Here is a 17943-nt window from a genome sequence, read left to right as displayed (position 1 = left end):
TTGTATATTTGTTTGTATGTGTGTATTAATATGCCAGAGACTCTTCTTATTGCAGACAGACACTACATGTGCTTGGCTTGGAAACTGAACTGGGCTGGCAGGCTCTGCAAGAAAGTGCCTTTAACTCCTGAGTTATCTTTCTTGTAATAGAATTTTTATATTAGGCATGTGAATCAAAGAAATACATTTTTAGGCACACAGAAATAAAACAGAAGTGACCCCAGAAGGGCTTCTCTGCTGAGGTGAGTGAGGAGGCCTCCCTGCTGAGTGAGAAGAGCCAGGCCGTGGGCGCTCTCCTCAGGCTGCAGGCCGAAACAACCTTGGCAGGTTCAAGTGAAACCCTGCGCAGTTCCGCTGCTCAAGCTCAACGAGAAGAACGATTCCGTTCTTCCAAACTCTTCCCGGAGAAACCAGTGGCGCCTGCCAAATGAGACCCTTTCTGGAAGTGTTTATCCAGAAGACATCCCTGTGGAGGTCTGCCTTTCTCCTCGCCTTCACCACAGACGTGTTGTGGAGGTCTGCCTTTCTCCTTCCAGCCGAAATTCAAAAATAATATATTTTATATATCCAATTATATATATATATATGTATTTAATTTTTATAACTCAATAATATCCATATGTTGTAACTCAATAATATATGTTGCATCTGTCTATCCATTCTATCTATACCCATATGAATTTATTGTCCATATGTTTATCATCAACATGATCTATCATATGTATCACCTGTCTCTTTTTTTTTTTTTCCTTTTTTGCTTCCTTCTTCACACCTCCCTCCCACCTCTTTTTCTTTTCTGTCTGTCAAAGATTCCCCACAGCACAGTGATGGCTATTTGGTACTAACTTGGTAATGGTAATTACTCAGTTTGGCTGTGGGAACATGTATTCCGTATTAAGTGGTGGACCTATCTGGAGGTTGAAGCAAGGGGTGACTTTAAAATAGGTGTTTAAATCAGGTGTTTAAAAGGGTAATCATTGGTCACAGTGACTAAAAGCAAGGGTCATGTTGGTTTGAGCTTGAACAGACAGTTGCTGGGCTTAAGTCCTAGTGGAAATACCTCTGTATGAGGTCGTAAAGGCCATAGTACAGGCATGCCTTTTTTTCCCTTCGAACCTGGGTCCTTTGGCTTTACAGGCAAAGGCCTGAAATTTTGTCTATTGTAGAATATCAGGCAAACTTTATACAACCACTTTTTTCCAACTTCTGGCCTTTATATCCATGTTTTTGGTGGACTCAGGTGACTCCATTTTGATCATGACATCTTTTAAAAAATATTTCATTAGTTATTTATTTATTTGACAGAGAAAGAGGGAGAGAGAGAGAGAGAACGTGTGCACCAGGGCCTTCAGCCACTGCAAACGAACTCCATATGCGTGCGCCCCCTTGTGCATCTGGCTAATGTGAGTCCTGGGGAATCGAACCTTGGTCCTTTGGCCTTGCAGACAACACCTTAATAGCTAAGCCATCCCTGCAGCCCTGATTATGGCATCTTTTATGCTTTTCTCTACAGGGTTTGTCATCTTTCTATTAATTTTCTCTTTAACTATTAAGTTCTTTCCTCTTTTTTTCTTCAATACCTAACCATGTTTTCTATTTGTCATCCTGTTTATTTGCTTTCATAATGTGTTAAACATCTTTCAATTTTTGTGTATTTATGTGCATGTTTGTATGTACCTAGGCGTGTGTGCATATATGTTCACATGTGTGTGGATGCCAGAGGACAACCTCGGGTACTGTACCTCAGGTTCCACCTATCCTTTTTGTTGTTAGGTGTTCTCTTCCTGGCCTGGAACTTTCCACGTAGACTGGACTGGCTGCCCAGTGATCGCTAGGCATCTGCCTCTCCACCTCCTCAGCCCCGCACTTACAGTACATGCCATAAACATGTGGGTTCTGGGGATCCAACTCAGGTCCTCATGATTGCAAGGCAAGGCAAGCACTTTACCCACTGGGCCATCTCTCCAGCTTCTTTAGTAGTTTTTAAACTAAATTAAATATATTTATTTGAGAGAGAAGCAGATGGAGAGAATGGGCATGCCAGGGCCTCCAGCCATGGCAAATGAACTCCAGACCCATGCAGCACATTGTGCATCTGGCTTACGTGAATACTGGGGTATTGTACCAGGATCCTTAGACTCTGTAGACGAGTGCCTTAACGCAAGCCAGCTCTCTAGCCCCTGCAGTAGTTTTCAATGATTGTCCCAGATGGAAGCATTCATACTACATTTAGAGGGTAATTCAAATTACTAATGTTCCCACTCCTTCAGACCTGCTAGAGAGAGCTCGAGGTCCAGCGCCCTTGCTCCTGTACGTCTTCCTCTCCTCTGGTAGCGTTGCTGTGCAGGTTAGCTCTGCACGTGTTCTTATCTGTTGCCTGATCCCACTTATTATAGGTGGTGTTTTCTGCCTGTCTCACGTTTACGATTGCTTCTCATCCTCCCGTCCACACCACTTTTCCCTCCTGGGCCATTTTCCTTCTGTTAAAAGAACTCCCTGTAGAAGTTCTCTGAGTAGCGGTTGGCTGCCGGCTGTTTGTATGAAAATAAGTTATTTCCGCTGTGTGTTTGAAGGATATTTCCTTTTAATACAGCATTCTAGAGTGGCAGTTTTCTTCCTCCTGGTGTAACTTTGTTTTCTTCCGGTTTCCATCATTTCTGTGAGAAGTCAGCTTGCAGACTGGCTGCTGCCTCCTCAGATAGGTCACGTGTGTTCCCTGCCTCGGGTTGCTCCTGCAGTGTCTGCACGCTCTTCGGCTGTGGCCGTGCACGTGTCCTTGCCGTTCCCTGTGTGTGCGTTGGGTCTTGGCGTTTTTGAACTGAACTCCTTCTGCATGTTTGGAGACTCTGGCTGGCATTTGCTCTAAGGACTGGTCTGCCCCACTGCCTCCTTAGTCCAGCGGCACGCCCCGTGCTCCTGTGTTCATCGCACTCTTTATTTTACTCCCCCGTACGTTTTACTTATTAATCTGTGATGCGTCGTCTGTTCTACTATTTCTCTCTCTTGCCGTGTCAATTCTGTAGTTAACTCAGACGATGGATTCTTTTATTGTGTATGGATGTATAGGTGATATGCATGCATGTGTGTGTGTGCCCCTATGTGTGCAAGTGTGCTACACACATGTATGTGGGTCTGTATGCACATGGAAGCCAGAGGTAGACACGTGTCTTTCTTGGTTGCTTTCCACCCTAATCTTTTGAGACATCTCAGATTGAGCCTAGAGCACACTGAATTCGCTGCTTGGCTAGAGTAAGTCCCCACGAAGTGCTAGGAGTCCTCCTGTCTGCACCCCAGGGGCTCGTGTTACAGTCTCAACCCACCCCTCCTTTATGAGGGAGCTGGGGACCCAAGCTCAGGTCCTCATGCCGGTGTGGCCAGCACTTTACCCCCGGAGCCATCTCCCCATCTTCACACAATGAATTGTTTTATTTTTTTATTTAAGAGAGGGAGAGAAAGAGAAAATGGTTGTGTGTCAGGGCCTCCAGCCACTACAAACGAGTTCTAGATGCACGCGCCGCCTTGTGCGTCTGCCTTACGTGGCGTTGCAGTCAGGTTCGCATTGCTGGTAGAAACCACCCAACTCTGAGCAGCTTATGGGGAAAAGGGGGTTTATTTTGGCTTATAGACTAGACTCAAGGGGAAGCTTCACAATGGCAGAGAGAATGATGGCATGAGCAGAGGGTGGACATCACCTCCTGGCTCACATAAGGTGGAGAGTGTGCTAAACACTGCCATGGGGAAACTGGCTATAAAACCCATAAGCCCTCCCCCAACAATAACACTGCCTCCTGAAGGTGTTAATTCCCAAATCTCCATTAGCTGGGAACCTAGCATTCAGAACACCTAGATTTATGGGGGACACCTGAATCAAACCACCACATTCTGCCCCTGGTCCCCATAAACTGATAACCATACATGATGTAAAATGCAATGCATTCATCTAACTTTAAAAGTCGCCATAGTTTTTTTTATCAATTCCAATGATGTTCATACATCCCCACAGTCCAAGATCTTTTAACTGAGCCATAATACCAAAAAATAACCTCAAATCCCATAATGGCACAGAATAAACATTCACATTGCAAAAGATGGCATTGGGCATAGCAAGGAAATATTCAAACAACACCAGATTTAAAACAACCAGGGCAAACATAAACTCTGTAGCTTCAAGTCCAACAACTGTAGCCAGTGACAAATCTCCAAGTATGATAATTCTGACCAGGAATAAGTCTCTGGAGTTCCAATTCCACCCTTCCAGCTAGGCTACTCACAGTCCTGGAAAACTTCATCAGGGCCGGCAGCTTTCCCTAGCAGCCATCTTGTGGTCCCGGAATCTCCACTGGGTCTCCACCATAATCCACGGTTCATCCTCATGGCCCAATGGGGTCCCCATATAGGCATCCAGAAAACACAAAGACCGTGTTGCAAACTCAATGATCCTCTCTTTCCTGTATTTCTTATACTCCACACTACCAGGTAGGGTGCCAATTTGTTAATCCAGGGGGAATAAATAAAGGAGACTTTGAAGAACAGGACACTCCTTGAGCACTCAGGCCCGTTCAAAAGAGTCTACATTCTTCCTGTTGCCCCAGTGCAGGTCAGCTGGCCCAATCTCAAAGGTTGTAATCTCTCAATTGCAGCTGAATGGGCAACAGTTCACCCAAGGATTTTTCTTTCTGTGCCATATCACTCTGCTCACTCCAGTTCATTTCTATGCAAAGCAACCCTGCACAACTTCTTAGGACATGGACATAAAAGCAAGCTTCTCACACAAACTGCCAAGCCCAGTCCAAGCAAAGCTCTTTCTCACCCTCATAAAGCCAAACCTCTAAGTCCATAGTTCTTACTGCATTCAGGTCTTGCAGCTCTGTCCAGAATAGTCAATCAAGGTGTACTTACAGCACCGCAAGGCATCACTTAGGCCAAGGTTTCAAATCTTTCCACATTCCTCTTGAAAATCAGCTCCAAAAGGCCAAAGCCACATAGTTTAGTGTCTAGCAGCAATCCCATTCCTCAGTTCCACTTTACTGTTGCAGTTAGGTTTGCATTGCTGGTAGAAATCACCCAACTAAGAGCAGCTTGTGGGAAAAATATTATTTATCTTGGCTTATAGACTCGAAGGGAAGCTTCATGGTGGCAGGGAAGATGATGGCATGAGCAGAGGGTAGACATCACCTCCTGACCCACATAAGGTGGACAGTAGGAACAGGAGAGTGTGCCAAACACTGCCATGGGGAAACTGGCTATGAAGCCCATAAGCCCGCCCCCAACAATAACGCTGCCTCCTGAAGGTATTAATTCCCAGATCTCCATCAGCTGGGAAGGTAGCATTCAGAACACCTAAGTTTATAGGGGACACCTGAATCAAACCACCATACATAGGTCCTGGGGAAATGAACCTGCATCCTTAGGCTTCTGAGGCAAGTATCTTAATTGCTAAGCCATCACTCCAGCCTTGAATTCTTTTTTTTTTTTTTAAATTTTATTTATTTATTTATTTTGAGAGCAACAGACACAGAGAGAAAGACAGATAGAGGGAGAGAGAGAGAATGGGCGCGCCAGGGCTTCCAGCCACTGCAAATGAACTCCAGACGCGTGCGCCCCCTTGTGCATCTGGCTAACGTGGGACCTGGGGAACCGAGCCTCGAACCGGGGTCCTTAGGCTTCATAGGCAAGTGCTTAACCGCTAAGCCATCTCTCCAGCCCTTGTTTTTTGTTTTTAATGAATGAGAGAGAATTGGCATGCCAGGGCCTTCACCCACTGCAGTTGAACTGTAGTTACATGCATGCATCCGCTTGTGTATCTGACCTACATGGGATCTGCAAGTTGAACATGGGTCTTTAGTTTTCATAGACAAGTGCCTTAACCACCAAGCTATCTTTCCAGATCCTGAATTCTTTTTTTTTTAAATATTATTTTTGAGAGAGAGAGAGACCAAGAGAAAAAGGCAGAGAGAGAGAGAGGATGGGTGCACTAGGGCCTTTTAGCACTGTGAACGTACTCCAGACATGTGTGGCCCTTGTGCACATTTGTGACATTGCATACTTACATCACTTTTTCATCTGGCTACTTGGGACTTGGGGATTCAAAGTGCATTCTTAGGCATCTCAGGCAAGTGCCTTAATTGCTAAGCCATCTCTCTATCCCCGAATTCTGAATTCTAGTTATTACATATTTTAACTTTAAGAATTTCCATTTAGTTATTTTTTTCTAGATTCATTTCTCTGCTAAAATATTCCTTCTTACTCTTTTCTCTCCCTTGCTGGTTTTATTCAACTCATCTTTCCAGTTCCTCTGACCTTGCGGCTCCTGTTAGCCTATTACAGTGTGTCTATCACCTGTGGGCCTGTTTCTTCCACCTTCTTTTCTCTTTGGTCTGGCCATTGGTCCATTCTTTGGCTGAGAGGAGTGAGCCATATTTGAAGGCTGGACTGAGTATATGACACCTTGGACTCTTCAGATGCGCTGAGAAGAAGCTGAGCACCTTGGTCTCATCACGACTGTTCTTGGACAGGGCTGAGGTGTAGCCCTGGTGAGCTGTGTTCTGTTTCTGATCTGCCCAGGTTCTCCAGCCTATTCCCCCAGGCATCTGCTAAGTCATTTCTCCCTGAGGCTTATATACCAGTTCCACTTGACTTTCTGAAGGTTTTTATGTGGTGTTTAGTCTCATGCACCATGTGGCTCCAGGAACTGGCAAATGCCCTCGGGTGGAAAAAATTGCCCACATGATGCCTCCCTAAGGACTTTTATGAGTGTGGGCCATTGTCTCCCTGCCACCTGCAAGGAGCAGTTCATGACTGTGATTTTAATTGTTCAGTTTGTCTTTTAAGCAAAGCTCTGTGTTAAAACAGATGTACTAGGTTGTAATTTCCCACAGTCCATAGAAATTCTTGCTTTCCAGTGGAGCTCATTTGAATGTGAGATTACCTCTTGGGTAATTAATTATCACTTAGTTTGTGATGTTTTTCATTGTACACAAGTTTCAGGAAGGGTCTACTTTTAATTAGGCAGGAAACTAGACTGTATTAATAAAACATCTGAATTGCAACATTTTAAAAAGCAAAAATTTTGCTTTTAGTAATGATACCTTGAAATAACTGCTAATAAAAAATTAATAACTAAGGTAGTGACAGAGGGTGACATGTATTAGCATACATGTACCCAGTATGCAGCTTCCTTGTTGCCCATTTTTGGGATATGCTGCCTCTTTTGAATATTTTCTTTATATAGTCTTTAAAATGCATGCATTTGTATAGCACCATTACTCAAAATAAAGTGACTTTGAATTTCCCATTACAGCATTTTTAAATGGTTATAAGATCATGTTAACTTTAGCCAATTAAGTGTCCTCATAATTGTTAATTATATAACATTATGTTCTATAACATTATGAGTTAAAAATACTGGCAGAGAGCTGGAGATATATTGTTTAGTGATGGAGCACAGGCCCGGCATGCATGAGGTTCTATGTTCTGTGCCCAGTACAACAAAACATGTAAATAAAATGCTGACAGAAACCATGCTAAGTTAATCGTGCAGTTTTTGTGGAATGGGATGAACACTGACTTTTTTTATCCTTCCTCCTCCTCTGTCTGACCCCCGCCGTTCCTCTTTCCCTTTCTGTATCTCTTCTGTGCTTTCCAGGTCTATGGTGTCATGTTACCATGCCTGCAGCAGCCGGCATCAGGAAGAACCTTCTGCTTCCTGCAGACCTCCATAGTTGAGTGGTCTGGACTCACCCGTTTGTCAGATTGCATTCCCTCTTTCAAGCTGTTGGAGATGTCGCCTCATACTCTGACGGGTCTCCTGCAGCTGCCTCCGTAGTGACTGTGGATGCAGGATGCTCAGTGGGTGTGTTCTCCATGGGACCCACAATGTTGTGCGTTTCTTGCAGGCTGTACGAGAACAAAGGTGAGGCTGACTTCGTGGAGTCCTTGTTGCAGCTGTTCCGGTCTATCAACGATATGATGAGCAGCGTGTCGGAGCAGACAGTCAGGGTGAAGGTAGGTGCCCACCGTGCTCAGCCATGCTGCACTGAGAGAGAGGCCTGTCTGTATACGCCACATCTCTGAACTTGAGCAGAGGCCCAGCAGTCTCCATGGCAGTGAACTTTTCCTCTGGGCTTGGGGAGGGTCTGAATATGCTCTGTATTTAACACCAAACTTGTCTAGTATCAGGGACGCTGAGGCAGATGGAGCCTCAGCTATCAGTCACAACATAGGCCGCGCCCTTCCTGTGATGTCACATCTGTGAAGAGGAACTAGGGACCCAGTGTTCCCTTTCTCCTCCTCTCCCACCCACATCTGATCACCTGTTCTTGCTCCGATGTCCTTGGTTAGAAGGCCTGGATCCCTGCCAGGACACTCATTGGTGTGCCAGGAAGTGGATGGTGGGGGCAGCCGAGCAGCAGCCCCAGATCCCACACTCCTGGGCATCCTCCCGACGGCGCATTCCCTGGGCTGATGTCTCACAGAGGAAGCTGGGTTCCTTGCTGTGTGCTGTGTGTGACGGTTCCTTCCAAGAACTGAATTCTTGCCTTTGGCGTACTTTCAGCTCTCCTTCCTCTTGCCATCATGACCACCCCGATGTATAATTTCAGCAAACACCTGTATGCTCTAGTCTTAAAATATTTGGGGAAAGTCATTTCTGTGCTTTAAACTTTTGCCACAAGCTCTGCAGCAAAAGGTGTATGTGTCCTGAAGTGTTTCCTTGTTTCTGTGACAGGGAAACCAGCCTAACCAACCAGGAATGTAGTCATGACTTGCCTTCCACCTGTGGGCGCTGCCTCTGTGGGAGGGAGCCCTTGGATCCTTCTCCACAGCTCATGATTCCCACGTGACTTTCCTCTACACCCTGGAGGGCAAGATAAAAGCTTTAGGTTAGTTGTTTCATCCGTGTCATATTGGCCAAGGCTGCCTTGCCCTTCCCTGGCTACAGTTAACCACGTGTTTGGTACATTTTACTACTGAATCAGTGGCATTTTGGAGCAACAGACGTATGTTGTGTAAGAATAGACAAAAATCACAGGAAGTTTCGTGTCCAGAAGTAATTTTAGATTGCTAAATATATTCTTACATTATTAAATTTGATTGGGTTTGACTTGCATCTGCCTGCCTCCCGGAAGTCAAATCCTTTGTGAGTTGTGACTGGAAAGATTTCTCTGCAGTGGGTGTTTGACTGCAAGACACGGGGCATCCAGTGACGCCCGTGCATGGACGCTGGCAGATGCTCAGCGGGCTGGCTTCCTGGCTGCTCGTTCGGCGCTGTCTGTGCGGGCACATGGGCTGCTGCCTTTGGGTGCTGGTCCGTGTGCTGTTTAAACTCTCCTGTTTGTTGCTTTGACATGGAAATGTCATTGTGCACTGTCTTAGGTAGAAGTGCCTTTCTTAAAATGTTTCTCATTCCACGGCATAAAACATTGCTTCCCAGTGGGTGGCCCTTGGTGGCCACTGTGATTTGGAGGCATACCTGCGTGCCCTCACTTGTGACCCGGAAGTCAGAGTGCCCTCCTGCTATCGTGGCGTTTTGCTGTGTGACCTTTTTCTGATCTTCTGTGTGAGAATTGCGGACTGTGAGTGAAAGTACCCTGTGGTCTCTATCTCAGCACTGCATCCATTTACATCATGTCAGATGTCAGAGCTCGTCACAGGTCTGTGCCTTGGTGAAGGGGGCAGAGGCACTGCAAGTCTGAACGTGCTGCTGCAATAACATGGCCTTCAATGCGTTTTCAGCATTGCCGTTTTCCCTCTGCTTCAGTTATGGCTGTCAGCAAGGCTACTTACTACGTGAGCACACACATACGTGGGGCCGAGCGGCCTAGGCAGGAGAGGAAGCCACCGCAAGTGGGTGCTGTGTCCTTTCCCTCCTCCCAGGTGGCTTCCCACACTCCTCATGCCTCTTTGCTCTCCCTCCTTTGGGGTTCCCCAGTCTTACAGCGCAGCTAGACCGTGTGTTGTGTGTACATGAATGTCAGCATGCACAGGGATATGCTGCACGCATGGAGATGGTGTCTTCATTTTTTAAGTGCGTGTGCATGTATTGTGTACACACAGCTCATAGGGGGCTCATGGGAAATGTAGACCCGCTTTCGGACATTTTCTCTTCTAACCTAGTCTCCTTTATTCCCGAGCAAGGATTTTCAGTAATAAAATTGCTGGCTGAGGGCTGGAGGATTGGTTTATTGGTTAAGGCGTTTGCCTGCAAAGCCAAAGGACCGAGGTTCAATTCCCAGGACCCACGTAAGCCAGATGCTCAAGGTGGTGTTCGTTTGCAGTGACTGGAGGCCCTGGTGCAACCATTCTCTCTTTCTCTCTCTCTAACTAACTCTCAAGTAAATAAATAAATAAATTTATAAATAAATAAATGTAAAAAATAGTTTAAAAATACTTCTAAAAAATGCCGGCTAAGAGGCACTGTGCTCTATGAAGGGCTGATAGATCTCAACCCATGTTTGCAAACCAGTGTTTTTTAATCCAGGGGAAACAGTGCTTACTATTCTTAGGGCTCTTTTCCTATCTTTCCCTTGAAAGTGTTATCTTTAGTCTTGGACATTCCCTCCACTGTCTTGCCTAGCCCCAAGGCCTGTCACCTGGCACTGAGGATGGGATCAGGGTGAGGGTGCATTGAATTTGAAGCTCCTGAGCAGAGGACAGCAGACAGACGCAAGAGGATTTGTCTGGCTTCCAGAGTCTGTCCCTGGGAGGAGTCCTCCTGGCCGTCCCCATTCCAGGCATCTCCTAGTGCTCTCTCCATCTGGCCTTCGCAGAGAGCAGCTGTGCGGAAAGGAAGCTGGTGTGTTCAGCCGTCAGCGCAGCTGACTGGCGAGTTTTACCTCCATGAGGCACAGCTTTAATGTCCTTAAAAATAACACCCAGGCTTACTTCCCTGTCTCACCTCAGAGACTTCCTCCTGGAGACGTTTACTGCTTCTCCACTGTTTATATCTATGCTGATTCTCACCGAGTTGAAAGCCTACAGTTGTAAAATGTTTTGGCAACTTACTCATGGGGGGAGGGAGAGAGAATGGGTGCAACTGAGCATCTTCCCACTGAAAATGAACTCCAGTCACATGTGCTACTTTGTGCATCTGGCCTCACGTGGTCACTGGGGCATCAAACCTGGGCCATCAGGCTTTGCAAGCAAATCCTTTAACCACTGCACCATCTCCCCAGCCCTGAATGTTTATAGTTTTCATCCTCTGGAAATGGGGTATGACAAATAAGGGCCACACAGGGATCCGGGGTGAATAAATGGGCTTCATTTAGCAGCCTTGGCATGCAGAGTGCTATATTAGCAGCCAGAGCAGCTGCTGCCCAGGCCCACCTCTGGGGGCTCTTGTCTTCCACATCAGGTAAGGGTCACACATGACCTTCCTCAGAGACATCACTGATGTCACCTCAGAGATTACTCTGTAGGCATTTTGTAATTCCATCTGTATGGGTTTTCTGTTCATTAGGTATGTTCCCACATTTATAAACATATATCTGTATATAGATCAACATGTATGTATGTGCTCATCACATTGTGTGTACAGGCTATTGATACCAGGACCAAGAAGATGCCAAAACTTGCCCAGACTGCTCTTATATAAGAGAGTGTGCTGTATTTACACATCACATAACCTGGGTGTATCTTTACAGATACTCTATTTTTATAAAGTTTTCTAAGAGGAGGGAATTTATTTGGCCTCCATGATAATCAGTGTTCAGCTAAGCACACAGAAACCTTCCATCTTCTCTTCCTTGCTTACTATGCCAAAATGTAAACACTGTGTACATAGTGCTGTGTACTGCATAGGGGTAACGGCGAGGATGAGGATAACTCAGTGTGAACTCTGTGTACATAGTCCTGTGTACTGCATAGGGGTAATGGTGAGGATGAGGATAACTCAGTGTGAACTCTGTGTACATAGTGCTGTGTACTGCATAGGGGTAATGGTGAGGATGAGGATAACTCAGTGTGAACTCTGTGTACATAGTGCTGTGTACTGCATAGGGGTAATGGTGAGGATGAGGATAACTCAGTGTGAACTCTGTGTACATAGTGCTGTGTACTGCATAGGGGTAATGGTGAGGATGAGGATAACTCAGTGTGAACTCTGTGTACATAGTGCTGTGTACTGCATAGAGGTAATGGTGAGGATGTGGATAACTCAGTGTGAACTCTGTGTACATAGTGCTGTGTACTGCATAGGGGTAATGGTGAGGATGAGGATAACTCAGTGTGAACTCTGTGTACATAGTCCTGTGTACTGCATAGAGGTAATGGTGAGGGTGAGGATAACTCAGTGTGAACTCTGTGTGCATAGTCCTGTGTACTGCATAGGGGTAACGGTGAGGATGTGGATAACTCAGTGTGAACTCTGTGTACATAGTCCTGTGTACTGCATAGGGGTAATGGTGAGGATGTGGATAACTCAGTGTGAACTCTGTGTACATAGTGCTGTGTACTGCATAGGGGTAACGGTGAGGATGAGGATAACTCAGTGTGAACTCTGTGTACATAGTCCTGTGTACTGCATAGGGGTGACGGTGAGGGTGAAGATAATTTAGTGTGAACTCTGTGTACATAGTGCTGTGTACTGCATAGGGGTAACGGTGAGGATGAGGATAACTCAGTGTGAACTCTGTGTACATAGTGCTGTGTACTGCATAGGGGTAATGGTGAGGATGAGGATAACTCAGTGTGAACTCTGTGTACATAGTGCTGTGTACTGCATAGAGGTAATGGTGAGGATGAGGATAACTCAGTGTGAACTCTGTGTACATAGTGCTGTGTACTGCATAGGGGTAACGGTGAGGATGAGGATAACTCAGTGTGAACTCTGTGTACATAGTCCTGTGTACTGCATAGAGGTTATGGTGAGGGTGAGGATAACTCAGTGTGAACTCTGTATGCATAGTCCTGTGTACTGCATAGGGGTAACGGTGAGGATGTGGATAACTCAGTGTGAACTCTGTGTACATAGTGCTGTGTACTGCATAGGGGTGACGGTGAGGGTGAAGATAATTCAGTGTGAACTCTGTGTACATAGTGCTGTGTACTGCATAGGGGTAACGGTGAGGATGAGGATAACTCAGTGTGAACTCTGTGTACATAGTCCTGTGTACTGCATAGGGGTGACGGTGAGGGTGACGATAATTTAGTGTGAACTCTGTGTACATAGTGCTGTGTACTGCATAGGGGTAACGGTGAGGATGAGGATAACTCAGTGTGAACTCTGTGTACATAGTGCTGTGTACTGCATAGGGGTAATGGTGAGGATGAGGATAACTCAGTGTGAACTCTGTGTACATAGTGCTGTGTACTGCATAGAGGTAATGGTGAGGATGAGGATAACTCAGTGTGAACTCTGTGTACATAGTGCTGTGTACTGCATAGGGGTAACGGTGAGGATGAGGATAACTCAGTGTGAACTCTGTGTACATAGTCCTGTGTACTGCATAGAGGTTATGGTGAGGGTGAGGATAACTCAGTGTGAACTCTGTATGCATAGTCCTGTGTACTGCATAGGGGTAACGGTGAGGATGTGGATAACTCAGTGTGAACTCTGTGTACATAGTGCTGTGTACTGCATAGGGGTGACGGTGAGGGTGAAGATAATTCAGTGTGAACTCTGTGTACATAGTGCTGTGTACTGCATAGGGGTAACGGTGAGGATGAGGATAACTCAGTATGAACTCTGTGTACATAGTGCTGTGTACTGCATAGGGGTAATGGTGAGGATGAGGATAACTCAGTGTGAACTCTGTGTACATAGTGCTGTGTACTGCATAGGGGTAACGGCGAGGATGAGGATAACTCAGTGTGAACTCTGTGTACATAGTCCTGTGTACTGCATAGGGGTAATGGTGAGGATGAGGATAACTCAGTGTGAACTCTGTGTACATAGTGCTGTGTACTGCATAGGGGTAATGGTGAGGATGAGGATAACTCAGTGTGAACTCTGTGTACATAGTGCTGTGTACTGCATAGAGGTAATGGTGAGGATGAGGATAACTCAGTGTGAACTCTGTGTACATAGTGCTGTGTACTGCATAGGGGTAATGGTGAGGATGAGGATAACTCAGTGTGAACTCTGTGTACATAGTGCTGTGTACTGCATAGGGGTAATGGTGAGGATGAGGATAACTCAGTGTGAACTCTGTGTACATAGTGCTGTGTACTGCATAGGGGTAATGGTGAGGATGAGGATAACTCAGTGTGAACTCTGTGTACATAGTGCTGTGTACTGCATAGAGGTAATGGTGAGGATGTGGATAACTCAGTGTGAACTCTGTGTACATAGTGCTGTGTACTGCATAGGGGTAACGGTGAGGATGAGGATAACTCAGTGTGAACTCTGTGTACATAGTCCTGTGTACTGCATAGAGGTAATGGTGAGGGTGAGGATAACTCAGTGTGAACTCTGTGTGCATAGTCCTGTGTACTGCATCGGGGTAACGGTGAGGATGTGGATAACTCAGTGTGAACTCTGTGTACATAGTCCTGTGTACTGCATAGGGGTAATGGTGAGGATGTGGATAACTCAGTGTGAACTCTGTGTACATAGTGCTGTGTACTGCATAGGGGTAACGGTGAGGATGAGGATAACTCAGTGTGAACTCTGTGTGCATAGTCCTGTGTACTGCATAGGGGTAATGGTGAGGCTCAATTCCCCAGGACCCATGTTTGCCAGATGCACAAGGGGTGCACGCGTCTGGAGTTTGTTTGCAGTGGCTGGAGGCCCTGGCATGCCCATTCGCATTCGCTCTATCTACCTCTTTCTTTCTCTGTCTGTTGCTCTCAAATAAATTTAAAAAAAAGAATTTTTTATAAAACTTATTTATTTGTTAGACAGAGAGGGAGAGATAGATTGGGCACTTCAGGGCCTTCAGCCACTAAAAATGAACTCTTGAATAGTAGGCATTTGCTGATATGACTTTAAGCATACATTGACTGATTCCTAGCAAGTCATGATGGTCATCTGTTCACTGAATGTGTGACCAGCTTCTCCTGTGCGGATTACCGCCATGTCCCCCTTTGTTTTGGAGGACAAGCCGTTACTGTGGGATGGGAGAGCTTTGTGTTTCCATTGCAGCACTCTGCCCTTCTTCGACGCTCACTGGTGGGTAGATGCTCCTTGGGCCACGTACCGTCTACCTGGGAACTCTGCCCGCATCTGTGTCCTCTGTTGCATTGGGCTTCCTGTCACCATGCAAGTTGCCATTAGTCCTTTGACCTCATTGTCACGGTCAGTGTTCCTGTGAGAGGGCACAGGCCTTGCAGATATATGTCTGGAGGCTCATTTGTTTCTTCATTTATTTTCAGTTGTCATTCCACTCTAAGCCTAGCAGTGTGCTGGGCCTTGGGTTCACAGCAGGAATAACGCAGTACGGTCTTATGTTTATTCAACTGCGAGAGACAGACATGAACCCAGGAACCATTGGTGTGGTTATGTAGTTGTACAATTATATTGAGTGATTTGTACCAAATGGCAAGCCAATTTTGACTTGTATTAAGTTATGTTAAGCAACAGCAAGAGTTGGAGCAACAAAGTATGTCAAAGGGATTTGGAATACCTCGTGGGAGCTCGGGAGGTGTAGAACAGGAGTGAGGTAACAGAGGTGTGCTGAGGAAGGTCAGGCAGACAGCAGCAAGGTGAGTGAGAAGCCCACCCCTGCGTGCAGCTACACCTGCCAGTAATCGCAGCCCTCAAGAGGCTGAGGCAAGAAGGTTGCAAATTTGAGGCTAGATGGGAGAATTCAGTAAAGCTGCTTTAAAAATAACAAGTTGAAAAATAAAAGGTCTAGGGATGCAGCTTAGTTATAGAGTGCTTAGTAGACATGCTTGATGTCTTGGGTTCAAGTCCCAAGGAAGAGGAAAAGACAAAACAAGACAAAACACAATCCAACGAAAAGAGTGGGGAATGAAAATTTAGGCCTCCTTGGGCCACATGGTGAGGCCATCTTAACACAGCAAAGAGAAGAACAGCAAATAGTTGAGTGGCTTTGTGTGGGTAGAGTGGACACTGACCTTGTTCTAGACCTGAAGAAACATCTGGGGAGAGCTGGCTCAGGATTCCAAGGCTCATTTCTGTGCTGGCTGTGGACAGGGTGTGGAGCCCGAGAGAGGAAGCAGGTCTGAACTGCTACTCTGTACTCAGGGTAGGGGCTGGGCAGACAGGGCCTCCCTCCCTCTGCCCCCTGGGCCCTGCGGACACTGGAGTGGGTGGTCCTTGTGCACAGTGGCCATCAGTAGCACTGTGGGCCCAGCGCAGGAGCCCTCTCCAGTCCCGAGAAAGAAAATGTCTCAGCCACTGTTGTGCCCTGGCTGGGTCAGGGGAGAATAAATATCTTCTGGTTGAGCGTCACTGGCAGGTGGGGTTGGCAGATGAGGGCTGAGAAGCAGAGGGACAGAAACAGTCAGGTCTGCCGAGCGTGCTCGGGCGGTGGAAGGAAGGAAGGAAGAGGAATCAGAAAGTTAGGTTTTCTCCTGAACTGCACACGGGACCCTGGTCATCATGCATCGGACACGGGGGTGGGAGCGAGACTCTGCTTTGAAGTCACGCCTTCAGGGAACCACGGTGTCAGCCTGCCTGTCCTACCGGCCAAGGGAGCCCGCTTGCTCAGAGCAGTGCGCTCTTCTGGCTTTACCTATGTCTTCATTTTGCCTTTTTAGTGCCATCAGCCGCGTGTACTTACGGTGTCTGTCAGGACGGGGCTCTCATTTTTTTAAACCTTTCCCAGACTCCCCTCAGTGAGCCCTGCTGGGGCCTGGCCCTCGGGGTTCATGCTGCCGGACAGCCAGTCACCACCGGAAGCCTGTTACGTAACACCGCTGGGTACGCAGTAGCTTCAGACTGCCATATGGTCTGGGGAGAATTTATCCTCTGCTCTTTGTGCTGATGGACAGTACAGTGTGAAGTAATCCTAATCCCTTCTATTGGCGCTGCTTCTCAATTGCCAAAGCCTTTGGATGCATGTTATCTCCCAGAATGCTCCCGGCTCCGCCAGAGTGGCTGCTCCAAACGGTACTGAGAGCTCTCTGAAGCCACGGGCAGAGCCCAGAACCGCCCGAGGACTGCGTTTTCAAAGCCGAACAGTTGGTGGAAACATTTCTATGTCCATTCGCTCTTCTCTGGGATCTGCAAACACACCTGTCCTTTGGAGCCCTTCAGAAAGGTGCCGGCTAAGGCTAGCAGCGTGGCAGGTTTCAGGCTCACAAAGGCTGGTGGCCTCTCATTCAGGGAATCATAGTTAAGAATTCAGTTGTGGGGCTCCGGGGTAAGAGTGCTTTTTGCTCTCCAGCAGCCATGTACAGGGTCAGGAGTGGCCACATGCCCACAGTCCCAGCACTGGAGGGGCAGAGACAGAAGCTTCTCTGGGGCTTGTGAGTTGGCCGGTGAACTCCGGGTTCAGTGAAAAAGAGGCAGGTAGGGAGAGAGGAAGAGGGGCTTACTTTGTCTTAGGGAAATAGAGTGATTGAGGAGAATACCCAACACCCTCCTCTGGCCTCCGCATGGGGTGCATGTATCTGCACACACACCCATACACATAAAACACACACACCACTTATTACAACATCCCCCCACCAAAACCAAAGCAAATGCTGTAGGTATTTATCAGTTACACAAGTATCTTACATTTCTATATCGTGGTATCCTATGTTGATTGTAAAACTTCCATGTAAGCTCTAAACAAAAGGAAAAAGGGTCTCTGTAGCTGAGGTGACTCATTGTTGCCCAGGTGCTTCTTCTTCCCAGACTGGTCTGGGATTCATTGCAGTTCCAGGGCAAATCTCAGCAACTTATATTGTGGTTATTGACAACATAATTCCAAAGTGTATGTGGAAAAGCAACATGCAGATCCCCAATGCAGCACACTATTAAAGGAGAAGGAGGTCAGAGGACTGGCTGACTTCAGTTTTGCTATTCAGCTGCTGCATTCCAATTGCACAAAACTG

At 46.6% G+C, this 17943-nt stretch overlaps 1 protein-coding gene across 3 annotated transcripts in view; it reads left to right on the top strand.

Annotated features, from left to right (window-relative positions):
* Positions 1-17943, top strand: part of Dock1 (dedicator of cytokinesis 1) — a 561057-nt gene that overhangs the window by 148571 nt on the left and 394543 nt on the right. For all 3 annotated transcript variants that reach the window (XM_045145312.1, XM_045145301.1, XM_045145308.1), the window contains exon 23: positions 7896-8004. In XM_045145312.1, coding sequence (XP_045001247.1) covers positions 7896-8004 — 109 coding nt within the window. The remainder of the gene's footprint in view (positions 1-7895; positions 8005-17943) is intronic.

This window comes from Jaculus jaculus, chromosome 1 (genome assembly GCF_020740685.1).
Source record: "Jaculus jaculus isolate mJacJac1 chromosome 1, mJacJac1.mat.Y.cur, whole genome shotgun sequence".
Classification (NCBI taxonomy): Eukaryota; Metazoa; Chordata; class Mammalia; order Rodentia; family Dipodidae; genus Jaculus; species Jaculus jaculus.
Note: the sequence above shows the minus strand (reverse complement) of the source record. Positions and strands in the feature narration are given on the sequence as shown.